The 27512-nt window shown below is 40.7% G+C and overlaps 1 protein-coding gene across 3 annotated transcripts in view; it reads right to left on the reverse strand.

Annotated features, from left to right (window-relative positions):
• The window catches only part of LNPEP (leucyl and cystinyl aminopeptidase), a 113230-nt gene that overhangs the window by 58725 nt on the left and 26993 nt on the right, over positions 1 to 27512 (reverse strand). For 2 of the 3 annotated variants that reach the window (XR_016037979.1, XM_088838452.1), the window contains exons 2-5: positions 12805 to 12926; positions 10646 to 11486; positions 6166 to 6304; positions 4247 to 4378 (exon numbers count right to left, since the gene is read on the reverse strand). Coding sequence is in view for 2 of the 3 variants with exons in the window: in XM_088838452.1 (XP_088694578.1) it covers positions 4247 to 4378; positions 6166 to 6304; positions 10646 to 11486; positions 12805 to 12904 (1212 nt within the window). In the remaining variant the exon portion in view is untranslated. The remainder of the gene's footprint in view (positions 1 to 4246; positions 4379 to 6165; positions 6305 to 10645; positions 11487 to 12804; positions 12927 to 27512) is intronic. The other variant, XM_055429485.2, reaches the window with a different exon arrangement.

Consider the following 27512-nt stretch of genomic DNA (forward strand, 5'->3'; position numbering starts at 1 on the left):
TTCAATTATATTCTCTCAAATCATCCCACCCTCGCCTTCTCCCACAGAGCCCAAAAGACTGTTCTTTACATGTGTCTCTTTTACTGTCTCACATATAGGGTCATCATTACCATCTTTCTAAATTCCACATATATGCATTAATATACTGTATTGGTGTTTTTCTTTCTGGCTTACTTCACTCTGTATAATAGGCTCCAGTTTCATCCACCTCATTAGAACTGACTCAAATGCATTCTTTTTAATAGCCGAGTAATATTTCATTGTGTATATGTACCAAAGCTTTCTTATCCACTCATCTGCCAATGGACATCTAGGTTGCTTCCATGTCCTGGCTATTATAAACAGTGCTGCGATGAACACTGGGGTACACGTGTCTCTTTCAATTCTGGTTTCCTTGGTGTGCATGCCCAGGAGTGCGATTGCTGGGTCGTATGGCAGTTCTGTTTCCAGTTTTCTAAGCAATCTCCACACTGTTCTCCATAGTGGCTGTACTAATTTGCATTCCCACCAACAGGATAAGAGGGTTCCCTTTTCTCCACACCCTCTCCAGCACTGTTTGTAGACTTTTGGATAGCAGCCATTCTGACCAGCGTGACATGGTACCTCATTGTGGTGTTGATCTGCATTTCTCTGATAATGAGGGATGTTGAGCATTTTTTCACGTGTCTGTTAGCCATCTGTATGTCTTCTTTGCAGAAACATCTGTCCTCTGTTTTTGATGGCAGTCATTCTAGCAGGTGTGAGGTGGTATCTCACTGAAGTTTTGATTTGCATTTTCCTTCTTATTAGTGATGCTGAGTACCTTTTCATGCATCTGTTGGTCATCTGTATATCTTCTTTGGAAAACTCTGCTCATTTTTTAACCAGATCATTTGTATTTTTTCCACTGAGTTCTGTGAGTTCCTTATTTTGAATGTTAATCTCTTACCTGATATATTGAAAATGTTGAAAATGAAAGTCGCTCGGTGGTGTCCGACTCTTTGCGACCCCACTGACTATATAGTCCACGGAATTCTCCAGGCCAGAATACTGGAGTGGGTAGCCGATCCCTACTCCAGGGGATCTTCTCCACCCAGGAATAGAACTGGGGTCTCCTGCATTGCACGGATTCTTTACCAGCTGAGCTACCAGGGAAGCCCTATCAGATACATGCAATCTGATATTTTCCTCCAATCCACAGGTTGCCTTTTTATTTTGCTGACTGTTTCTTTTGCAGTGAAGAAGCTTTTCAGTTTAAGATATTCCCACTTGTTGATTTTGGCTTTTGTTGAATGTGCTTTGGTGTCATATACAAAAAAATTATTGCCAAGATCCATGTCATGGAGCTTTTTCTCTATGTTTTCTTCTAGGAGTTTTATACTTTCAGACCTACAGTTAAGTCTTTAACTCATTCTCAGTTAATTTTTGTGAGTGGTGAAAGATAAGGATCCACTTTCATTCTTCTGGATGTGATGATCCATTTTTCCCAGCACTATTTATTGAGGGGACTACCATTTCCCCAGTGAGTACTTTTGACTCTCTCGTCCAATATTAGTACATATTTGCAGGAGTTTACTTTTGGTTTCTTGATTCTATTCCATTGGTCTGTGTGTCTAATTTTATGCCAGTATCATACTCTTTCGAATACTATGCATAAGATTTTGGTTACTTTATTTCTGTAACCATTTTGAAATCAGAAAGTGTGATACCTTCAACTCTGTTCTTTTTTCTCAAAATTCCTCTAGCTATTTGAAATCTCTGTGGTTCCATAAAATTTTAGGACTTTTTCCTATTTCTGTGAAAAATTACATTGGAATTCTATTGCATTGAATCTACAGATTTTTAAAAAATCATTTAGTAGAATTCACCAGAGAAACTGATTCGATCCTGGGCTTTTCTTTGTTGGGATGTTTTTGATTATTAATTGAATCTCTCTTTACATCATTAATCTTTTTTTTATATCTTCATGATTTAGTCTTGGTAGACTGTATATTCCTAGGAATGTGTCCATTTTTCCTAGATTATCTAATTTCTTGACCTATAATTATTCATAGTAGGCTCTTACGATCCATTGTATTTCTGTATCAAGTGTAATGTCTCCTTTTCATTTCTGATTTTGAGGTTTGTTTTTATTAGTTAGTCGAGCTAAAAGCTTGTCAATTTCATTTATCTTTCTAACATCCAGCTCTCAGTTTTACCTTTTCTCCTCTTCTTCTGGTATCTAGTTCACTTATCTGCTCTGATCTTTGTTTATTTCCTTCCTTCTGCTAACTTTGGGCTTAGATTGTTACTCTTTTTTCTAGTTTCTTAAGGTGCAAAGTTAGGTTGTTTATTTGAGATTTTTCTTTTTACTTGGTGTAGGCATTTATCAATCTAAATTTCCCTTTTAGAACTGTTTTCAATATATACCATATAATAAATATACCACTACATTACACTATTTAGAGCATTCTGAATTTTACTATATAATTACCTTTTCCAGTGTGTTCTATATTTTCATGTTACTAGGTAGTGTCCATTCAATTCAGCTCCAAGCACTCCTTTCAGCAGTTCTTATAAGGCAGGTCTAGTGGTAAGGGGCTCTCTGCCTTTTTTCCATATGGAAAAGTCTTTCTCACTCCACCATTTCTGAAGGGTAACTTTGCTGGACAGAGTATTTTTGGTTGGCAGTTTTTTTTTTTTCCTTCCCTTTCCTTTTTCAGAGGATTTTGGTATGCTGCAAGCTTCATTGACTTAGATATCCAAACTTCTCTCCAGATGTGGTAAGTTTTCAGCAGTTTTTTTTTAATGTAACTTTCTGCCCACTGCTTGTTATGTTCTCCTCTGAAACTTCAATAATTCACAAACTGTTTCTTCTGATGGTGTCCCACAAATCATGCAGGCTTTCTTCACTCTTTTTCCTTTGTTCTGACCAGATAATATAAAACTCCCTGTCTTCTAACTCACAAATTCTTTTTACTCACAAATTCTTTTTCTTGCTTGATCCATTCTGCTGTTGATGCTCTGTATTGCAATTTTCATTTCATTCATTTTATCTTTCAGACTGAGAATTTTTTTTTAATGATTCCAATGTCTTTGTTAAACTTCTCATTTTGTTCATATATTGTTCTTGATTTAATCAAATTTCCTTTTTCTATTTTCCTGGAGTTCATAGTTTCCTTGGAATAGCGATCCTGAAGTCTTTATTGAGTAAACGGCAGATTTCCACATCTTTAGTATCGGTTACTGGAAGATGACTGTGATCCTTTGATGGTACTGTGTTTCCTTAAATTGTCACATTACTGTTTTAACATCTGAAATAGCAGTCACCTTCTCTGGTCTTTACTAATTGTTCTCTCCAATGCATCTAAACTCATATGCTTTGCTCCAAAAGTATACTAGAACTTTTCTGCTAGAAATTTGGAATTCCACAAAGTCTCTATTATCCAAGCATGATTGTCTAAGACAGTGTTTTACCAAACTCCCAGACCACAGCCAAAGGGACTCCAGTAATAGTGTGGGCCACAACAGGGTCCACAGCCAGGACTGAGGTCTGTATGCTGAGACCTAATGCATGAGAGGGCAAGGCTCCTCCCAAGCTTTTAGGAATATAGTGCTGGACCCCATGTCTTCCACAAGGGCATTTCTGTCCATAGATATATGCCAAATTGCTGTTCCTGGGGTGGGGATGGAGGGGAGCAGACAGGGATGAGTGAGGGACATCTTATCAAGCCAATAAGTGTGTGTGTGTCACTCAGCTGCATCCGATTCTTTGCGATCCAATAGACTGTAATGCACCAGGCTCTTCTGTCCACGGAATCCTCCAGGCAAGAATACTGGAGTGGGTAGCCATTCCCTTCTCCAGGAGATCCTCCCGACCCAGGGATCAAATCCAGGTCTTCCATATTGGAGGTAATTCTTTACCATCTGAGCCACCAGGAAAGTCCCTATCCAGCCACAATGTTGTCACTTATCTAAATAGTCACATAAAACTAGTGACCACCATACTGTACAGCACAGTTCTAGAGGCTTTATTGCCTTTATATATTGCCTTACTGAAATTCTCTTAACAAAGTGAAATTCAAAGGAACTTAAAAATCGTTGATTTTTTAGGTATTCAAATAGTAAATAACCACTAAGTAAAAGTAACAGTTCTGGTATAAAATGTCAGAGTGGTGAATCAAAAGCTTGTTTTTCTTCATAAAGCAGTTGCCAGATATCATGAAAGGATTCCTCTCAACCTCTTATAAACAGGTTTTTAAGACAACTACCATGACGACATACATACCAGGGTTCCGTTTACGTCCTGACTCAGATTCTTCATCTCCCCCACAATGAAAGCAACCAGGTAAGTGCTCATCTTCACACTCTCAAAAAACTCATCCTGAACAAGTCCATCTTCCATCATGACTGATGACTTCTACAAGCAAAGGGGAAAATGACAGTTCTGTAACTATGGGAATACATGAGAGTGACATATAAACTGGGCAACTGAAAATTCAAATAGGAAATAAGCAGTGAAGATGCTGGCCTATTTTACTTTCTCAACACAAGTTTCTAAACAGTATGGATCTCAGCCTTAGTCTGCCCTACCTTCATCTTGAGGACTTACTGAGTACAGTAAAATCCTTAAGAAGCTCTCAGTTTCAATGGCTTTAAATAAATGTAAGTTAGAGACAGTGACAGTACCTCTTGTGTCTCTCCTTTAAAACATCACCAAAGACAAAAATCCTTCCTTATGATCTGAGAATACTCCATTCTACTGCTACAAAAATAATACATTCACACAAGGAGGAGCTGCTGCTAAGTCACTTCAGTCGTGTCCGACTCTGTGTGACCCCATAGACAGAAGCCCACCAGGCTCCCCCTTCCCTGGGATTCTTCAGACAAGAACACTGGAGGGGGTTGCCATTTCCTTCTCCAATGTGTGACAGTGAAAAGTGAAAGTGAAGTCGCTCAGTCGTGTCCGACCCTTAGCGACCCCACGGACTGCAGCCTACCAGGCTCCTCCATCCATGGGATTTTCTAGGCAAGAGTGCTGGAGTGGCTTGCCATTTACAGCTGGTTAATCCCTCCAAACGACCTGAAATGGCTTCATAAAGGACTTTGCTGATGACCACAAGAAGGCTACGGGATCAAAGGTGAGAAGTCACTAGAGAAGTCTGCAGTAGACACGAGGTGAGTGAACAACCTTGCAGGATTTTCCAGCCACGAATTTAAAATGTTTTAGGTTCCTAGGCAAGTAAGCACTCAATTCCTCTTAAAGAAAGATTAAGGTGAAGAGTTAAGGGGAGGTGTAGAGCTGCTGAAGTGACGTTCTTGTTGAAGGACAGACCATGTCCTCTTCTGGACTCAAGGACTGACTCTACAATTGGTGAGATGTTGCTGTTCCTCCCCGCCCCCCACCCCAGCCACAGGCGTTCTGAGAAGCTTCTATCCAGCTGCATACAGCTCTCAGGTATACCAAATGTTAGTTGCTCAGTCAAGTCCGACTCTTTGTGACCCCATGGACTATAGCCCACCAGGTTTCTCTGTCCATGGGATTTTCCCAGGCAAGAATACTGCAGTGGGTTGCCATTCCCTTCTCCAGGGGATTCTCCCGACCCAGGGATTGAACCCAGATCTCCAGCATTGCAGGCAGATTCTTTACCATCTGAGCCACCAGGTAACAAAAGGACCCTCTGAGATTTGTTCAGTGTAAAAACCATTCTGCCTGGTTTCACTCCCACTACCTCCCACGCGGAGCTCACAGCCAAGAAAGGCATCCATGTTCTTGTTGTTAAACCTCCATGTCACAATATCAACTTTATCAATAACCAGTAAGACATCAAGGTCAATCATGATTCAGTACTTATTAAATATCACAGTTTAGAATAGCAAATTCACCATGTCTCCAAAAATATCATTGTCTCTTTAGTAGTAGTTCATAGTATTAATATTTACAGAACTTTAGTACATAGCACACACTTCACATTTTCTGCCCATGCATTCCACATCCAGTCTTTCTCCTTCCTCAAGTGCTTCTCAGGCTGACTTCACAACTGATTCCGATACATATTTTACTTTTATTAAAGCATTTTAAGAAAGAATAAGAAAGTATACGATTTTAATCATTCTCAGTGGTATGGCAAAGAAGAATCCAAGTATTCATAACAAAGAAAGAGACCCACTCAAAAAAAATTTTACATTCAAGGAACAGAACAGTACCTTAGGCATATTTGATAAAGCAGTGTATTGCTCATCTCTTTTGATCCTGATGACAAATGTGGCTTTAAATGCTGGTTCATCAAAACAAGGAAAAGCAGATCTTGCTGCCAAGGGTTCAAACTGAGTTGCTGCAAAGTACCTAAAACGAATGCAAATCCATCCAACAGTTATTGAGCACCTACTTTGCCAAGTTCTAGGAATGTTAAGATAAATATCATACAAGTCCAGGCATTAAAGGATTTGCAGTCAACTGGGAGAGGCAGAGGTTATACAATAGATGCAAAGTTCTCAGGCTGTAAATCATGCCCTAATGGTGAGAACGAAGCAGTGGGAACAAAGGGTAGGAATTCTGCCTAGTGGTAGAGGCACTGCAAGAGAACTGTTGACAAAACATGAAGAGGGCCTTTAAGCATGAGAAATATTTGCAAAGGGAGAGAGGGAGGAAGACATGGTCTAGAAAAAGCAGAAAGCACAAGGAAGGACAGAGCAGTGCATGTTCAAGGACTGGGGGTGGACGTCCAATGTGGCTGGAGATGAAGCCACAGAGGTAGGTGAGAGCTGGCCACTGCGGTCTTCAAAAGGTTTCTGAGCAAAGAATAGTATGAAAGATGTTCATCCATTGTCCTTATTCATCTGTACGGACTATGGCTGCGTTAACACTAAACCTGACTCACAATCTGCACTAGAACAAAGACGGAAGAAAACTAGGCATCCGGCAGAATGCTGGTGTCCTTTACTCTCTGCAGAAGGGAATCAAAATTTTTCCTCACCCTCCTACAACACAGCTACAGCACTTGAGGATTTAACTGTAGGTCCTCTACTAAAGCTTGGTGGAAAAGCATAAACAGACAGGAAGAGTAGATTTTTAATTCAGCAGAAGAATAATTTAATATTATTATTAAATTATTAATAATTTAATATTATTATTAAATTATTAATAATTTAATAATTCAGAAGAAGAATTTCTGCATTTGGGAAATCACCCAAACATGGCCCTAGAGCAATCGGCACAAATGTGGTGCTGGTGTGCACAAATCAACATAATCAGTATAGTCAATATGGCACTTAGACAGCTACCACTTTGGAGATGATGGCCTTGCTTTCTTGGGACTTAGTTTCCACTGATAATTTTTAAAAGGCAAGAGGTAAAGAATGTAAGATTTAAAGGCAGAAGACCCAAACTCTGCAACTTACCAGCCATGTGACTTAAGCATATCAGTGACCTACATCCCATATCCTTATTTGTGAAACTAGGATTGACATAGGATCCCTTACCAAATATTTAGGGGTGTTGACTCTATTTCAAAATTCTATTTTGATACTTAATGACAACCACGTTTATGCCACAAAGCCCTACACAGATGTCTGTTATAAATACTAGATAGTCATAACTCTTCCTTCATGCCCAAATAACTAATTCTTTTTAGAGCAAACTGCAAGAATGACAGCAATCAACATACATGAAACAACTGAAACATGTTTCTGACATTCTGTCTCTTCACTCAACTCCCCAATTCTCACCCAGTTAACAGAAGATTTTGGAAGAGGGCCGCAAGGGACTGGGGTGGGGGGATAAAGTCTGATGACATTTGTACTATTCATATGAGAGTCTACTTGGACCATCATTTTGGATAAAAACTGGATTATAATGTTCTGAGACCAAAGAGATGTTAAAAGAGATGCAATAATAACTCTCTTATATAGAATCCCTTTGAGAAGGTTGCTAATTGATGATACTTACAATCTAAGCTGAATACCACAAAGCTTGCTCTTTCATCAGTGATTTGCTTTCAGAAATACCAGCTGCAGTCTGAGGACGACCTCCAGCAGCACTGCAGACAGTTATGAATTAGCTGAGGGTCAGGTGAAAGAACCCTAAGCACTGGTGATAACAGTGGGTAAGGATGTGTGAACAGGTGGAGGAGGAGGCAGTGTGCCACAATGGGTAAGAATATGTGGTCTTTGTAGTTAAAACGACAAGATGCGAATTCCCCTCTGCTACTTGCTAGTCAAAAGCTGCTGCATGAGTTCTTTCATGTGTCTCTGCTTCCTCATCTGACAAGCGAATAAAATTTCTACCCCTTCATGAGTCTGACAGGATAAAAAAACTAAACATACAGCATGCTTGCACCAGCTTCTAGCACTTCAGTTCTCGAGTAAATATGGGCTGCCACTATCAGTGGAATCCAGGGAAGTGTGCATGAAGCTCATGAAGACGGTGAGGGCTGTGAGAAAAAGAAAAAAATGCCAGAACTCCCAGATCTAGAAAGAAACTGAACCAAGTCATCTTGAAAATGAGGAACTGCTGGAGGATCATAAACCAAAGACCAACAAGGTCAGGTCTGTGCTTCTAGAACTAGTCTGGCAGCCTATGGGGGAAGGAGTAAGGGGAGAGCTGTAGTTGGATTAGAGGTCAGAGGTCTGGTTAAGAAGATGCTTCAAGCGTTCAAGAAAATGACACTGAGAGATGGAAAGACAAAGAAATAAACCACATCCCCACCCTAAATTTCTGTACTAGTTTGTTTAGGGTCAGTTTGTTACCTAGAACCTTAAGTCTATCGTCAACAACTTCTAGATTTAACTGCAAGGTCACTGACCAGCTCCACCTCATAGATGACACAGGTAAGTTCCTCTACCACAAGCAGTGTCAGTGCATTTGACATTTATACACACTTCGATTTTCCAATCGATAAGGGATATATTCCTTAGTTACTTTGTCTTGAATTATAGTTTTCAGATCCCTTGAAAGGTATAATCTTCTAAACTTTTATCTTGTATCAATATATACAATTAGGTGGGGCATTCATTTCATTGAACCAGGTAAATAAATTTATATATGTTTTCTGTAACAGCAGAGTGTGAGAAAATACTCTATGTCTTAGTTGTAAGAATCTGTCTTCCACTTCTCTAGCATTTTTCACCACTCAATCCAGCCCATAGCAAGAGTCAACAAGTGGCAATATCCAAAACCACCATTCTTCCCATTACATATAGGGAGGTCCAAGAGAACCCAATGGCAATAATCTGAATGGAAGAGATGACTAGGGGATTTATTCAAAGATTTGTTGCATACTAAGAACACTGTTTCTATATATATCCTATAATTCCTAGAGGATGATGGAGATTACAGAAGGGCCCCAAGCTACCACTGCAACTTAAATTTGCTTTTCATGTCAGATCTCATGGTGAGAGCCAGTAGGCCATTTATTTTTTAAAAATTTAAAGGGAAAGAGAAAAATTACTTATCTGAATAGAGTACAGATTTTGCTTATCTCTTTCTCTATTTAAGAAGGATCAAAACACTTTAGATTTAAAATATTCATCTATTCTCAATATATCAGCATACATTAGCCAAATGGGCAGCATCAATAATTCACTGGTTTGCAAAGGAATATGAGAGAATGCTCCAAAGCATTAGGCAGATCTGACAAGGAATGTGGACACGTAAGAGAACTGACATTATTGCTACTGAAGAATAACCTGTATGCACCTGTGCACTGCATCCTTCCAGAAATTCAAGCTGTATCTATGAACACTAAGGTTACACAACAGAATGTTGTTGTTCAGTCTCCCGGTCGTGTCTGACTCTTTGTGACCCCAAGGACTGCAGCGTGCCAAAGAACAAAATATATGGTCTAAATGGGGAGGCTAGGAATTTTCTGTTTTAAGTCCCTTTTTTTAAATTAAAATCTCTCTAAAATTTCTTTCTTAAAATTTCCATCAGAAAACCAAAATAGAGTGGCACTAAAAAAATAATAAAACAAACGAGCAAAAATTAAAGATGCTAAAAATTATATATATATGTAACTTTACAGCACTTCTTCATGCTTCCTTTCTCTATGTCGGTAAGCACCTCCTAAAAGTTCCACATAATAGCAAAATAAGTCTTAAGGGATAATCAATATTTTCCTCTCTGCTTCACATAGAGACCTTATTAGGGGACAGAAACTAGATTCATAAGATACGAAAAGTTCAAGAAAATGTAGATTCTTGTAACTGAGACTGTAACTGATGTAATCTTTAGCCATTTCCCGCTGTCAGCATGCCCCCACCTCCACCATGACACATGACATATATCATGATATATGCTCAGGGCTTTGACCGAGAGAAAGAGTAGCAGTAGTGATAGTGGCTAGGTTGCTGTCTGACTCTTTGTGACCCCGTGGACTGTAACCCACCAGGCTCCTCTGTTCATGGGATTTTCCAGGCAAGAATACTGGAGTGGGTTGCCATGCCCTTCTCCAGATGATCTTCCCGACCCAGGGATCAAACCCGGGTCTCCTGCATTGCAGGCAAATTCTTTACCATCTGAGCTACAGTATACTCTTTCAAATCACCATTCTAGTATTTTGCACCTAATCTCTTAAAAAAATAATAATAATAATAATTGCAGTCGATGAGGCTAATGTGGGCAAAGAGATCCACATTGCAGAAGTCATCAGAGAGCAAAGAAGCAGAATCCTTGAAGAGGGCTACATACTTTTTCTCATTACTTTCATCTGTGTAGGAGATGCCATAAAACCCATAGTAAGAACTAGATATGTTTCCTGAATACTCGATCTTCAAGGTATAATTGTGCCCTTCAAGCAGAGCCTCAGGGGCAACAATGGCGATTTGTTCATGCAGTGGGTACTCCAGGACGTCAACTTCTTTTTCCTGGCTTGAAACTGCAGTCATAAAGGTCACTCTGGAAATGTTGTGGCCTGTGCTGTGAAGAACGATGTTCCACGTGGCCTGAAGGGCCTGAAGCGAAATCGTCACAGAACCCCTGAACGTCATCGAGGTTAGGTTTGGGTGGAGGCTCAGGTCATAGCGCACTGGCATAACGGCAGTGGGCAGCCTGATTTGGGCCCATGGAAACAACTTTCCATTTGTTGCGATCGGCTGAATCAGTTCCATGGGTTGGTTTTTTTTACGGCAGCCTTCTTTGGTAAAGGTACACCTGGGCAGGAGGTAAATCACCATGATTACCGAAACAGCAACGACGATGATGAAAGCGCAGACCACGATGGTCCTGGCCGAGGGCGCCGAGCAAGTCCCATCCGCGTTCTGCCGGTAGCCGGCCGCACTGTTTCGGAGCCCCGAGCTCCTGTTCATGAAGGACATGCCCAGAAGCTTTGCAGATGACTCATAGTCCTCTTCGTCCTCATCCAGCTCATGCTCGCCAAGACCCCGCACCAGCAGTCGTGAACCCCGGGGCTCGTATTCCACCTCATCAGGCTCCAGAGGATGTAAACAGGGCTCTTTGGCTAAATCCACCACATCTGGTTCTTCCTCAAACATACTGTTTTCAATCATATTCCTGGGGAGCTGAAGCCGATCTGAAAAAAACAAAACAAAACGTAAGGACCAGGCACAGAGTTAGGGGAGATAGGGCACAATAAAAGGTCTACTAGAAAGACCACATTTCGTGTAAGGATTTTTTTTTTAAACCACTGAGACTTATTTCTATTTCACAGCTACTGAATTAGATGATGCTCGTAATATTCTGGAATTATTCATTAAAAACTCAATTATAGGTAACAACATATCACAGTAATGAAATAAGAAAGCTAAATACACAGGCCAGTATCAAAAAAAAAAAAAGGCAGCTGAGATTAAATACTGATTTAATACACTCCTACCCAACTCCTTGGAAGGAAAGTTGTGACCAACCTCGACAGCATATTAAAAAGCAGAGGCATTACTTTGCCAACAAAGGTCCATCTAGTCAAGGCTATGGTTTTTCCAGTGGTCATGCATGGATGTGAGAGTTGGACTATAAAGAAAGCTGAGTGCAGAAGAATTGATGCTTTTGAACTGTGGTGCTGGAGAAGACTCCTGAGAGTCCCATGGACTGCAAGGAGATCCAACCAGTCCATCCTAAAGGAAATCAGTCCTGAATATTTTTTGGAAGGACTGATGCTGAAGCTGAAACTCCAATACTTTGGCCACCTCATGTGAAGAGTTGACTCATTGGAAAAGACCCTGATGCTGAGAAAGATTGAGGGCAGGAGGAGAAGGGGACAACAGAGGATGAGATGGCTGGATGGCATCACTGACTCGATGGACATGAGTTTGAGTGAACTCCGGGAGTTGGTGATGGACAGGGAAGCCTGGCGTGCTGTGATTCATGGAGTGGCAAAGAGTCGGACACAACTGAGCGACTGAACTGATTGACTGATGCTACTTTTATAGTTTACTTTGAATAAAACTTTTAATCACTTTCTAGGTATATGGGTTCAGCAATCTGCCATCCACCCATCTCATATGAATGATCTAGAAATGGAAAAAAGGTAACAGTTATAACATTCTGCTTTGGGAATTTACTCTCCTAAACATCCTTCAGTGCTTCAACTCCTTGTGACATAATTGTGTTTTGTTTTGATAGTTGATTGTGTTTGAGACTCACGGACTTCATTAACAGAGCAAATACTGCCATAATGGAACTCAAAAACTTTGTTGTAAAACTTTTAATAAAATCTCAGTGGTTAGAATTTTTCTCTGGTAGTTTTTTTTTTTTTAATTAATTATTTTAATTGGAGGATAGTTACAATATTGTGGTGGTTTTTGCCATACATCGACATGAATCAGCCATGGGTGAATGCATGTCCTCCCATCCTGAATGCCCATCCCACCTCCTGTGGTCGTTTTAAATACCTGGTACAGTGGTGCAGATTAGCTGCTTCATTTGCTTTGTCATTAAAAGGCCATTCTGACTTTTTTGCCTCCTATGGGACGATGATGTTCTCTCAGGCATTTGCCCATGTGTTCTCTCAGACCTGATGCAGACAAATATGGGGTCTGAGCACTACAGTTTAATAAATTTCTAAACTAATTGTAAGTATCAGTTCAGTTCAGTTCAGTCGTTCAGTCGTGTCCGACTCTCCGCGACCCCATGAATCACAGCACGCCAGGCCTCCCTGTCCATCACCAACTCCCAGAGTTCACTCAAACTCATGTCCACAGAGTTGGTGATGCCATCCAGCCATCTCATTCTCTGTCATCCCCTTCTCCTCCCACCCCCAATCCTTCCCAGCATCAGACTCTTTTCCAGTGAGTCAACTCGTCACATGAGATGGCCAAAGTATTGGAGTTTCAGCTTCAGCATCAGTCCTTCCAATGAACACCCAGGACTGATCTCCTTTAGAATGGACTGGTTGGATCTCCCTGCAGTCCAAGGGACTCTCAAGAGTCTTCTCCCGCACCACAGGTCAAAAGCGTCAATCCTTCGTCATAGTCTCAGCTTAGTAATTCAGAGCGGCCGCCTGAAGTCCACCCCGAGAACTCTGCATCTCTGATCCCTCAGCCATGCCCTGTTTGAAGCCAAGGGGTGTCCTGCAGTCTGACCGTTTTAGTGTCTCCTGTCTGCACTTCATCAACTTCCAGTCTTTTGACTGGGGCTTAGTCAGATGCCTGCCCACATTCAGATAACCTAGTTTAATTATTTACCATCCAATCAGATTAATACCTATGTGGGATTTTAAACTTTCAGAAATAGAGCACACCAACTCATCTGCTATATTTTTACTGCATATTAGAAGCAAACTTTTGTACGCGTGTACAATCCTATCAAGTTAAATATATCAAACTAAGGAAAAATACTTTTATTACAGGTAGCCCATGAAGACGGTACTTCCGAGTCTATTTAAGAAATCCTGCTTTAGGTTCTTGAGTACACTTTGATCTCAGCATTAAAATTTGAGTGTAACACATGACTACCCCTTGCTCTAAAGGGATTTTTTTTTTTTTTTGTATTTAAAGAAGGGATCCTAAAGAAACAGGAAATTTTCTAAAACTTCTTAAATCCACATTCACAAGCTATCTATAAGCCCAAGGCAAAGAAGGTCCTAGTTGAACTATTTCAGTTTCAAACAACATAGGCCCACGGGGTTATGATCTAAGAAAAGAGAAAACATTTCTTTTCATCAGATACTGCGAACTGGTGCTCCTTGATGTTGTCTGTGTACGAGCACCAATCTGCAAACTGTTTGTTATCCATCTGTGATAGGCCACATGAAGAATATTGATATTTAAAAACTTCTTTAGCAGATTGACAATAATGTTATATTTAACAAATTCAGTAATTTAAAAGTGGAGCTTATATTTTGTTTTTTCAATTTTCCAATGATTCATTTTTTACATGATACAAAATTTCCACAACAGATTAAAAATGAAAACCAAAAAAACAAGGAACCTTGATTCTCCAGCTCAGGTAATATGAGAAGCAATGGGTTGGATTATCAGTATTACTGGCAACTCAGGTGGATACAAATGACAGGAGCAGTGGAAGTGAAAAAGAGGGAACGATGGATGACAAGTCATGTTAAAGAGTGAGAATACACAGGAACTGATGCTCTGCTGGGCTGGATGACGGAGACAGAAGGATGATGGGGACAGGCGTGCAGGAGGAGACAGAAGGAAGTTTATGTCAACTGCCTGTGCACATTTTGGCTTGCATAATGAAGAGGGAATGCCAGTCACTGAGATGAGAATACAGGTTTCACATTCCCCCTGTTGGTTTTGGGGCGCGCGGGAAGGGAGCAGAGAGAATGGACTTACAAGATGGCATCTGGTATGGGACATGACATACTGATCTGACAGAAAGCCAGGTAGAGACATTTGAGTAATAGCATATTACAGCAGTAAAGGGGCTTCCCAGGTGGCTCAGTGGTAAAGCATCCACCTGCCAAAGCAGGAGACGCAGGGGGCTCGATCCTGGTCCGGGAAGATCCCCTGGAGGAGGAAATGGCAACTCACTCCAGTATTCTTGCCTGGAGAATCCCAAGGACAGAGGAACCTGGTGGCCTGCAGTCCATGGGGTCGCAGAGTCAGACACAACTGAGCATACACGCGTGCAAAGCGTTGAAAGCCTCACTGTAAGACAGAGCTTCAAATCCTGGCTCTTCCTGACTGCTTGATCTTAAGCAGGTTACCAAACATCCCTGAGTTTCAATCTCCTCACCACTAAATATGGAAAACAGTACTACTTTGTAAGTCTGTTACAAGGATTATGTTATGTGGGCCTGGACTCAAAAGAAGGATCTGGGTGGAAGACTCGGGTTTCAGAATTAGCTGTGTTTATTTAAGTGAGGATTAAAATCATGCAGACAGATGAGACCACTGAAGGGGAGTAAGAGTCAGGGAGCATCACCATTTAAGTGGGGCCGCAGAGGAGGAGAAAAATGTACCAGAGGCAGGAAAATCAGGACAGTAGAAAGCAAAGGAAGGGTTTCATGAAGAAGGAAGTGGCTGGTGTTAAATGCCTCAGGAAGGTCACGTACAATGAAGCCAAAGAGAGGCCACTAGATCTGGCAACCCGCGAACTAGTGACTTTTTTACGAGGCGCCTTCAGAGGAGCCGGGCAAGGGAAAGCCTGACTTCAGCGGCCCAAAGAAAGAAGGGAAAGCCAGGCAGTAAGTGCCGCAGGCAGTTCTTTTGAGGCACACAGCTGTACATCAAGAAACAAAACACAGGGTCAAACTAAAAGAAAATGTGGCATACAGAAGGCTTAAATCCATTTGCTTTTGTTTGCTGGCCTGTGTCTAAGGTGGAAATAACCTAAGTGTGTATATGTACGTTTATGTGAATTTTACCATAATTAAAAATAAAAAGCCAATGAAAACTTTTTTAAAAAAAAAGAAAGGGAGACCAGAGGGTTAATCCAGCGTTAAACATGCAGGGAGGATATGGTGAGAGACAAAGGGGAAAATCCGAGGTGTTCAATTTAGAAAACAGGACAGAAAGCAAAGCTACAGCAAACGACGCGGTCAAGATTCAGATAAAAGGAGCAAACTTCCCACAGACATTAACCCCTTTAAATTGCTATCACATTTTCTGAGAAAACGAAGTTATAAAGGATGTATTTTCAAATCAACAAGCCAAAACCACTTTAAAAGAATGAACCTAATCTAAATTAAGCCTTCTTGGGCAGAATTGGTATATTCAATTAGGTACTGTAGCAACTTGCGATATTCAAACTAGGCCCTAACAATAAAGGATTATTCTTCTCCTGAGGCCCTTATGACATTTAAATAGAGGGAAAAGCGCCATGTGTGAGACAGCATTTATATCTTCTAGATATGCAGATGACACCACCCTTATGGCAGAAAGTGAAGAGGAACTAAAAAGCCTCTTGATGAAAGTGAAAGAGGAGAGTGAAAAGGTTTGCTTGAAGCTCAACATTCCGAAAACAAGGATCATGGCATCTGGTCCCATCACTTCATGGGAAATAGATGGGAAAACAGTGGAAACAGTGTCAGACTTTATATTTTTAGGCTCCAAAATCACTGCGGATGCTGATTGCAGTCATGAAATTAAAAGACGCTTACTCCTTGGAAGGAAAGTTATGACGAACCTACATAGTATATTAAAAAGCAGAGACATTACTTTGCCAACAAAGGTCCATCTAGCCAAGGCTATGGTTTTTCCCGTGGTCATGTATGGATGTGAGTTGGACTGTGAAGAAAGTTGATCACCGAAGAATTGATGCTTTTGAACTGTGGTGCTGGAGAAGACTCTTGAGAGTCCCTTGGACTGCAAGGAGATCCAACCAGTCCATTCTAAAGGAGATCAATCCTGGGTGTTCACTGATGCTAAAGCTGAAACTGCAATACTTTGGCCACCTCATGCAACAAGTTGACTCACTGGAAAAGACTCTGATGCTGGGAAGGATTGGGGGTGAGAGGAGATGGGGACAACAGAGAATGAGATAGCTGGATGGCATCACCGACTCGATGGACATGAGTTTGAGTGAACTTCGGGAGTTGGTGATGGACAGGGAGGCCTGGCGTGCTGTGATTCATGGGGTCGCAAAGAGTCGGACACGACTGAGCGACTGAACTGAACTGAGATCATTACTAAATGGAAACCATTCAATTTCTGAAAAGATGGCTAACTATCAGCTAAAGTAACTATTTCTCTAATGAGCAGTCCTTTTATATTCAAGAAGAGGTTTTATTTTAAAGAAGTTTAAGGTGAAAAAGAAAATAGAAAGACTAGAATTTATAACAAAAAAAGTGATTCTTCTATACAAGTCCAATCTGGCAAAACATTACCCAACCCCCCGACCACACTCAAAGAAAACCTCTTCCCATTAACTACAAGGCCCACTTTAAGTCATGAGTTTAGACACATCATTAAGGGCAGTCATTAGCACTGTATATAAGTTTGGAAGAAGTTTTAAGTAGTCCCTTTTTCTGGTAACATCCTGTTTGCCTACACTGCAAGGTATAAGCAGTGTCATAAAACACAAACGCAGAGTCTGACACGCATTCCTACCATTACCACTAATAACAGTGCATTTTCACAAACTGCACTTTATTTTTCAGTTGACAGGTCAGTTAACATCCAAGGTCACAGCCCAGGATGCAGGATCCAACTAAGGTCAATCTCTCTTCCCTTCCCCTCACCCTCCTTGTCTCCCTCAAGAAGACAGAAGACAAGTGAATGGATAATTAGGGGCGGGAGGTGGGAAGATCAGAGAGAAACGGTTCGGTTCATGAACACCGTAAGCTCACTTTACCTATTTGGTTCCAAGGGTGACTAAGATTTATTGTGCCCTTTCATGCTACCCTAAAGTTCACTTTAACGCATGTAAAAATGCCGGGGGAGACTTCCATTTCCAGTATGACAGAGTAATTGGTCCCAGACCTTTCCTCCTCTCATAAACAGCTGGACGAAATATGCAACTATTTTCAGGTACCAGCTAAGAGATGGGGCAAGAATGTGACCTCTGACAGAAGGAAAGGGTCATCAGGCCACATCTGCTTGGTGCTCTGCCTTAGGGGTATTTTCCTGACCGTAGTACAGTGAGCTGGAGTCCAGGCAGAGAAGGGTGGGAGGCAGAGATGGGGTCCTGGGGAGGAGGGAGTTATACAGAGGGGGGACCACAGAAGTTTGTATAAGGGTTTCCTGAGAGTCTTTAGCCAACGCAGGACGTGTAACTACACAGGGCTTACAAAAGAGTGGCTGTATTAAGGTTAACAGAAACACGAGAGGTCAAGCAACTTAAGGGAAAGACTGGCAGTCTAACCCAGTCCAAACAAAGGGAACTCATTAACACTCTGGGCATGAAACACTAGGAAGGCTTTGCTTTAGGAGTAAAAACATACCCCAGGATAAGGCCTACTGTAGACATACGCTAACAAAGCCTAAAACTAAGCCCGAAGAGAAGCCACAGCAGAAACAGAATTTGGAGGATGAGTCTTGCTAAGGTAAAGGGGCCTGGGGAAAAACCTTGAGACTTCCACAGATCAGCCACGACAAAATATAAAGCTAAGCCTATACAAGAAGATCAATCAGTAACTAAACTGCCTACTAAAACAAAAATCAACACCCTACAAAGCCATTTTTTAAAAATACAGTATCTAAAGTAGGTAAAAACTTTAGATCAGCTATTATAAACATGTCTCAAAAAGTCAAGGACATTGTGTTTAAAAACAACAGAAAAGAATATATGAACAGATGGGAGTCTCAGAAAAGTCAAAACTAGAAAAAGAACCAAATGGGAGGGGGTAAAAATGGAAATTCTAGGACTGAAAGGTTCAATAACTAAAATGAAAAAGTCATTGAATAGACATTTTTTTCAACTTCTTATTTTGTATCAGTATATCCAATTAACAATGCTGTGATAGTTTAAGGTGATGTATACATTGATGCTTTTGAACTGTGGTGTTGGAGAAGACTCTTGAGAGTCCCTCGTACCGCAAGGAGATCCAACCAGTCCATTCTAAGCGAGATCAATCCTGGGTGTTCATTGGAGGGACTGATGCTGAAGCTGAAACTGCAATACTTTGGCCACCTCATGCGACGAGTTGACTCACCGGAAAAGACTCTGATGCTGGGAAAGGTTGGGGGCGGGAGAAGAAGGGGACGATCGAGAATGAGATGGCTGGATGGCATCACCGACTCTGTGGACATGAGTTTGAGTGAGCTCCGGGAGTTGGTGATGGACAGGGAGGCCTGGTGTGCTGTGATTCATGGGGTTGCGGAGAGTCGGACACGACTGAGCGACTGAACTGAACTGAACTGATACATGTATCCAGTCTCCCCCAAACTCCCCTCCCATCCAGGCTGCCACATAACATTGAGTGGAATTGCATGTGCTAGTTGGCTGTCCGTTTCAAACATAGTCACTGAACAGACTTAACAGTGGATTTGAGATAGCAGAAGAGAGAGTCTATGAACTTGACAGATCACTGCCAATTACGAATTAGAGGAATAAAGAGGAAAAAAGAGTTGCAGAAAAATGAACAGAGCATCAGACATTTGTAAGACAGTATCAGTCTAACACATATGTACTAGCAGCCCCAAAAGAAGACCATGAGAATAAAAGCAAAAAAGAGATCTGAAGAAATAATTGTTAAAATTGTATTGTTTGATGAAAACACTACTTTATCATATCCAAAGAGCTCATCAAACTCCCAAGATGATAAATACAAAGAAAATCATATCTATTTTAATCATGGTTGAACTGCTGAAAAATCAAAGATAAAATCATTAAAGGGACCCCAAAACAATATGCTATATACAGGAGAAAAATAATGCAAAGAACACCAACTTCTCATCACAACAATGGGGACCAGGAGATGACAGAACAACACTTTTAAAGGGCTGCTGCTGCTGCTGCTGCTGCTAAGTGCTTCAGTCGTGTCCGACTCTGTGTGACCCCATAGACGGCAGCCCACCAGGCTCCCCGGTCCCTGGGATTCTCCAGGCAAAAACATTGGAGTGGGTTGCCATTTCCTTCTCCAATGTGTGAAAGTGAAAAGTGAAAGTGAAGTCGCTCAGTCCTGTCCGACTAGTAGCGACCCCACGGACTGCAGCCCACCAGGCTCCTCCGTCCGTGGGATTTTCTAGGCAAGAGTACTGGAGTGGCTTGCCATTGCCTTCCCTGTTGTAAAGGACTAGAAGAAGAAAGAAAAATTCCATTCAGAATTCTCTATCCAGTGAAAAATCCTTCAAAAACAAGATAAACATATTTTCAAATAAAATGAAAGCTGACAAATCTCTTCTCAAGCAGATGTGTGCTATAAGAAATTACAAAAAAAAAAAAAGGTTCTTCAGGATGGAGGGAAACAATACCATATGGAAATTTAGTTCTTCAGTAAGGCAAGGAGGATACCAAAAATGATGAATAAGTTATCAAAAAGTAAGTTTATATTTTTTATTTTTCTTAAAGTTTCCTTAAAAGACTCTTTTAAACAAGAATAACATGCAAGTAGTTTTGAATAGAAATAAAAGATATGACAACAAGAGCATGAAAAATGGAGAGGGTGAATAAGAAGAGTTATATTAAATTATATTTGTGAATTGAGAAGACGAAATGGATGTGTTAAGTGAGGGGTTGGATGTGTGAAGTAGGAAGTGAGAAAAGTCAGGGGTAAAATGTGAAGTGATACAATTCTGACTATAAACAGACTTTAAAAAGTTAAGGTTGCATGCTATTAGCCCTAGAATAATCAATGAAAAAAACTTTTAAACATGCATAGCAAAGAAACCAATAGAGTAAATAAAATGAAGTATTAAAAAATAGTCAATTAACCCAAAAGAAGGCATTAGAAGAGAAAAACAAAAACAAAAGGGACAAACAAAAACAATGGCAAAATGGTAGACTTAAACCCACTTACATAAATAATTACACGAACTATTAATGGATTAAACATCCAACGAAAGGGTGGAGATTGTCATAGTATTTTTAAAAAAGCAAGATTCAACTATACACTGTCTATAAGAGATGAATTAAAAATTAAAAGACAAATAGTTTAACAAAATAGAATGAAATTTATAATGATAAAAGGAGAAATTTATCAGAATAAGACACGATTCTTAAATACATATGTACATAATAACAAAGCTTCAAAATTCATAAACGGAAAATGGCAAAACTCAAGAGAAAAACAAAAACATTCACAACTATAACTGGAGATCTTATCATTTCTCTTCATAGTTGATAGAACAAGTAGACAACAAATAAGTAAAGCAACAGGATATGTGAAAGATGCTATCGACCAATTTGGCCTAATTGACATTTATAGAACATTATACCAAATAACTACAGAATCCATGAGTCATTTACCAAGATGGGCCAAAAATCTCAATAAATTTCAAAAGACTGAAATAGTCTTTTTTAAAGACTATGTTCTCTGACCAAAAATCCAGTAATAGTAAATCCAGACAATCTCTAGGTAAATATCTGGAAAATAGAAAATACACTTCTAAATAATCCGTGAGTCCAAGATAAACCACAAGGAATTCAGAAAATACTTAAAGTAAAAACATAACCTATCAAAAATTGAGAGAAATTTACTGCTATATTAGAAAAAGGTTTAAAATCAATGATCTAAGTTTCTACCCTTAAGAAGTTGGGGAAAAAGAAGCAAATTGAACTTAAGTAGAAACCTAAGGAGAAATAATAAAGAGCAGAACTCAATGAAATAGAAAACAGAGTAACAACAGAAAATCAAACAAAACATGCTAGTGGAGGGCAAGAAAGCAGTATTTCATATTCTCCCAGAAACTGGCCTAAAAAGCCATATATATCAAGCCCTGCTGGATCTCCAAAAGCAGTTTCTACTACTCAAAGGTCTATTTAGGCTCATTACAGAGACAGATCGGAACTGGGTCCTGAGCTGGAGACAGAGGTGCTCTTTAACAAGCTCGCAAGTCTTATGCATGTCTCTCTTTCAAGAAGACCTGGAAAACACAGCAATATTTAGCCAGTGATAAGGCTGCTGCTGCTGCTGCTGCTAAGTCGCTTCAGTCGTGTCCGACTCTGTGCGACCCCATAGACGGCAGCCCACCAGGCTCCCCCGTCCCTGGGATTCTCCAGGCAAGAACACTGGAGTGGGTAGTGATAAGGCTAGTTATACCCAAATTCAGAAAATACTTATGTTCTACTCCTCCTCTTAAATAAAAACCTAGAGAATGTTTTTTTGTGTTTGGGGGAGTGGGGTGGTAAAACTAAGTATTTAAAATGGATTAGAGAGCTACTATTTATAAAGAAAGGGGCTTCCCAGGCGGTACGGTGATAAAGAATCTGCCAGAGAATGCCAGAGATGCGGGTTTGATTCTTGGGACCTGAAGATCCCCGGGAGTAGGAAATGGCAACCCACTCCAATATTTTTGCCTGGAGAATTCTATGGACAGAGGAGCCTGACAGGCTATAGTTCATAGGTTTGCAAAGAGTCAGACACGACTGACCCCTGAGCACACACGCACACATGCACACATTTAAAGGAAAACTCTTATGATTGCTTCAAAAGTAAAGAAAAAAAAATCTTAAGCAAAAACTGTACTTGAGTCATTATTTCTATATTTAGATTTTGTATATTTTTTTCTTAAAAAGTGAACCCCCCTTTTAAGTTTCCATTTAAAATTTTAGCTGAGTACTTTCTCAATAGGAAAAATGCCACAGCGGGGTGGAGCAGGGAAAGAGGCCTCACTTTTAAGCATTGGATTTAAAGTGCTGACTTCATTTAGGGTAATGACAACCTCGACTATCATTATGCAGAAACACAACCATCTAGCAGTAGTTTAGGTTACAGTTCTGTGAAAGGAATCTCCATAGCTAGCACCTTTGTTCTAAACCTCAGTGGCCCGATGGCCAAAACTATATATAAACTCAGTCGGTCCTTGGCACTAAGCCATGCTTCCACAAATCCTGGAAGCACACAGCCCCGTGCAGTGTGCACGCCTCTGACCCACAGTGAGACCATCGCGTGTCGCAAACATCTCAGTTTCCCTCAAGCACGCACGGCCGGTGTGGCCACTACATCTTTGTACCCGTACCCCACGCCCTTCACTCTCCTTGCCCACAATCCCTCTCCCCGCCCCTGCCTTTAATACACTAGTCCAGGGTAATCTTTTCAAATCCCTAGGTTTTCAGCTTTTTAAAATCAATTGAACCCTGTTGATGGAACAAATGTCCTACTCTGACCCGTTCCACTACCCTCCCTAAAATAGTTTTGTTCTGTTCCGTTCACTCAGTCGTATCCAACTCTTTGCAAACCCATGGACTGCAGCATGCCAGGCTTCCCTGTCCATCACCAACTCCTGGAATTTTCCCAAACTCATGTCCATTGAGTCGGTGATGCCATCCAACCATCTCATCCTCTGTCGTCCCCTTCTCCTCCGGCCTTCAATCTTTCTCAGCATCAGGGTCTTTTCCAGTGAGTCAGCTCTTTGCATCACGTGGCCAAAGTATTGTTTGTACACCATAAAAATTAAGATGCCTAACTATTCTCTTAGGATGAAAAGGTTAGAAGGACTGCAATAATAACACGCTTAAATGAGCCCTGAAAAAGTGAAGTCAGTGAGTCTTCCATTGATATTACTTTCCCCCAGTAGGGTAACTCCTTGGACAATCTAGGAAAAGCAAGTTGATTTATAGCAAACTTGAAATTATCTAGTCATCATTCTAAAGCAATCCTACCAACCTGGAGGATGACCCAGGACAGGCTTGCTTGGTGCCACTGTCCATGGCGCTTTATTTATAATTAGACTGTGCAGTGTTAATTATGCTGGCTGCCCTGCCAATGTTCTACAGAGACTACAGGGAGAGATCAAAACAATCATTCCCGAATTATGAGTCACTGTACACTCTCCAACTATACACTGCTGCTGCTAAGTCGCTTTAGTCGTGTCCGACTGTGCGACCCCATAGATGGCAGCCCACCAGGCTCCCCCATTCCTGGGCTTCTCCAGGCAAGAACACTGGAGTGGGTTGCCATTTCCTTCTCCAATGAATGAAAGTGAAAAGTGAAAGTGAAGTCGCTCAGTCGTGTCCGACTGTTAGTGACCCCATGGACTGCAGCCCACCAGGCTCCTCCATCCATGGTGTTTTCCAAGCAAGAGTACTGGAGTGGGCTGCCATTGCCTTCTCTGCTACACACTGCTGGAAGCCCTCAAACCTGGAAGGTGGAAGCTATGCACACTACTTGTGCACACATGCTCATCTAGCTCTCACATTTAAGATGAGTTCCAACACCTGTTATATATACTTTCTACACTGCATTTTAATCCTGGCAACTTTTTGCCTACCAAAGGATTAGAGGTTGAGACAGTTTAGAAAATATTCAAGGCCTGGTTTATCCCACAGAGAATAGAATTTCTGCATCAGTAAACTATAACTTAAAATTTTGCTTCACACTTAGATAATTGCTCCAGATAAGATGGGCTCTTATCTCATTCATCTTTGTGTGCCTGCCAGGGCAGAAGCCTGCAATAAACTTGGAATCAAAGTAGAAATACCCAACACATTAAGATGAAGTATTAATTAAAGAAAATTACATTCATTTTCACTCATAAAATCTTTGAGAGCTGAAGCTTGGAATAATACAAGGTTAATATGCTAGCTACGAGGTTAAGAAAGTTCTTCTAACACCTGCTCTGAGGCTGGGTTTAGTACTGTTTCAGTGATTATTAGCTCTGAGTCATTGCAATTCATTTTTACTGGACACTGATTCTTCAGACTACTTTTCCTCTTCTTTCTTCAAAGCCAGCATATAATTTAAATCAATTGTGGTTTAGGAGGCATAAAGTATAGTGAAGCGAAATTGAAGGTTCTAATTCTGACTCCATCACTTGATGAGTGTTGGAATCTCAGTTCCCTCACTGCTAAAATGGGAATAATAACTGCTCTGTCTGCTTTATCATAGGGGTCAAATAAGGTAAGTGGGTCAATAACACTGTGCAAATTATTTAATGCTACACTAATAGTCTATTGCTAATATACTACCTTGGAGAAGGAAATGGCAACCCAGTATTTTTGCCTGGGAAATCGCAAGAACAGAGGAGCCTGACAGGCTACAGTCCAGCTGCTGCTGTTGCTGCTGCTGCTGCGTCACTTCAGTCGTGTCCAACTCTGTGTGACCCCATAGACAGAAGCCCACCAGGGTCCCCCGTCCCTGGGATTCTCCAGGCAAGAACACAGGAGTGAGTTGCCATTTCCTTCTCCAATGTGTGAAAGTGAAAAGTGAAAGTGAAGTCTCTCAGTCGTGTCCGACCCTTAGCGACCCCATGGACTGCAGCCTACCAGGCTCCTCCATCCATGGGATTTTCCTGGCAAGAGTACTGGAGTGGCTTACCATTGCCTTCTCCACTGCTACAGTCCAGGGCGTCGCAAAAAGTCAGACGCAACTTAAGGACTGAACAACAACAATGTATTACCTAACTAGGGCAGGAATTTCAAATACGTCAGCAAATAAATGGATCTTCTACCTTTCAGTCCAGCACACTAGCATTCCTCTTTAAGATCCACCTATATAATTTCCTCCCTCATACCTTTTATTATAAAATATGATGCCTAAATGTCATGACAGTATATATTAGTAAATAAATTCACAAAATAAGAGTCTAGAAACCTCATGCTAATCTCTTGATGTCATTTAGGCTCAGCAGCGGCAATGTCCATGGCAGACTTCAGCCAGTGTGGAACAGGATAACTTTAGATGATTATCTGAATCTAGAGATTTTAATACATAGGTTTTACATTTTAAGTCACCTAGCTCCTAAAACATTTGCCAAATAGCTGCCTTGATTGTAAAGACACTACAACTCTTCCCAAAGTATCCTTAGGGATTAAGTGTATCTAAAGACCACACTCATTTGCTATAATTGCACTTATACAATAAAACTCAGATATCCAATGACCGTTACAATTTCTAAGAAGGCAACTTAAACTTATATAATGCTCAACATTTTCTGGCTGAAATAACCTAAAAGGCAGCATATAACATAGACAATGATTTTACTTTATAAACTAAAACATTCCGCTGATAAATTTTCTACCATTTTCAAATTCTACACTGCATATATTTACCGAGTCTAATCACAGCTGCTATTTTCTGTGCAGTTGAGTGGTCCAATGAGCAAAAATCAACATTTCAGTGCCAGAGGGAAGGGAGCAAAGAGGAACTACTTGCTAGTTTCGCTGCAGCTATGAAGCATATTATTTTAAATATCTATCAAGGAGAACATTTAAGAGGAAAAGGAGACATTCCGCCAGAGAATGCCAATGACCCAGGAGAGTAGCAAACAGACACAGCACATAAAGAATCCCACCATGAGCTGCTGCAGACAGAGAATTTAATGCAAACGATCAACAAGAGGAACAAATAAACACCTGTAGTTCAACACAAGAATTGTAAAACAAGAATTAGGACTTCCCTGGTGGTCCAGGGGTTAAGAATTTGCCTTTTGATGTAAGGGACACAGGTTCGATCCCTGGTTTGGCAAGATCCCACATGCCACTGGGCAACTAAGCCCGCACACAACGGAAGATGTGTGTCGCAATTAAGACGTGACACAGCCAAATAAATAAATATTTTTTTACAAAAAGCAAGAATTAAAAAATCAGGGAGGAGTCATTTCCTTAAGGAAAGAAGGGGCATTTTGTACATCAACAAACAAGGTGGATGGTCCCTTAACCTAGGCCCACTTAACAAAACTCCCAATTAAGCAACATTCTCATTCTCTCTGCAACATTTTCTAACGCCATTGCTCACTGTCTCCAACTAAAGGGCTACTTTCTACAAGGTTCAGGCACGTATGCCCCAAACCAAAGCAGCTGCATTCTTACCAAGAATTAATGTCTGTTCACAAATCAGTTTATGCTAGTTAACATTATGGTTATGGAATAATTATTAAATGAAAAAAAAATTTTTTAATTATTTCTATGAAAACTGACTTATCCATCAGGAAGACCCTAAAGGTGACTCCCAAATAACACTGCTACCAAATTAAATATTAGCGGGGAAAACAAAAAAGACTGGGGGCGCGGTGGCCTCCTAGAAAAACGTTTACACCCAGGCTGCAAAGTTTTACCGTTCTCAAACCATTCGGAAAAACAAAGAAAGAACCTGGCAATGACAGATGCAGCATGGGCAGCACAGAGTATGGAAGAAGACAGCAGCAGAACTCTCATCAGTGGCCCCAGAGGCAAAATAAGAGCTTTAGCCAGTAAGACATTAGTAGCAACTAAGTTTACACACTTTGACTGAAATGCTAAAGGAATGTGAAGTTTTCTTTATTTCCATTTTTAACAAGGTTTTAAAAAGTATGCATGTTTGAGATCGTGTTAAAGGCAATTGGTATAAGTCTAAGTAAGGCTCACACCTAAGAATTCATCTTGGCAGTCAAGAGCACACACACATTTCCCCAAACACAAACCATAACATATGCATTTACTTGTGAATGTCTAAAGAACAATTTACCTGTAAGGCTTAAGAACCTACCTCTGCAATGCTAATACTTACTCATGACCAGGTAATTTTAAAAATCATGTCTCATCAATCCATGTCAAAAGCCTAAAATACATTCTTTGAACAAATAACTCCACAAGAGGAATCTCTCCTAAGAGTCACTGC

The sequence above is a fragment of the Moschus berezovskii genome, chromosome 8, assembly GCF_049115385.1.
Source record: "Moschus berezovskii isolate FMDL1 chromosome 8, NW_MosBer_1.0, whole genome shotgun sequence".
NCBI classification, from domain to species: domain Eukaryota; kingdom Metazoa; phylum Chordata; class Mammalia; order Artiodactyla; family Moschidae; genus Moschus; species Moschus berezovskii.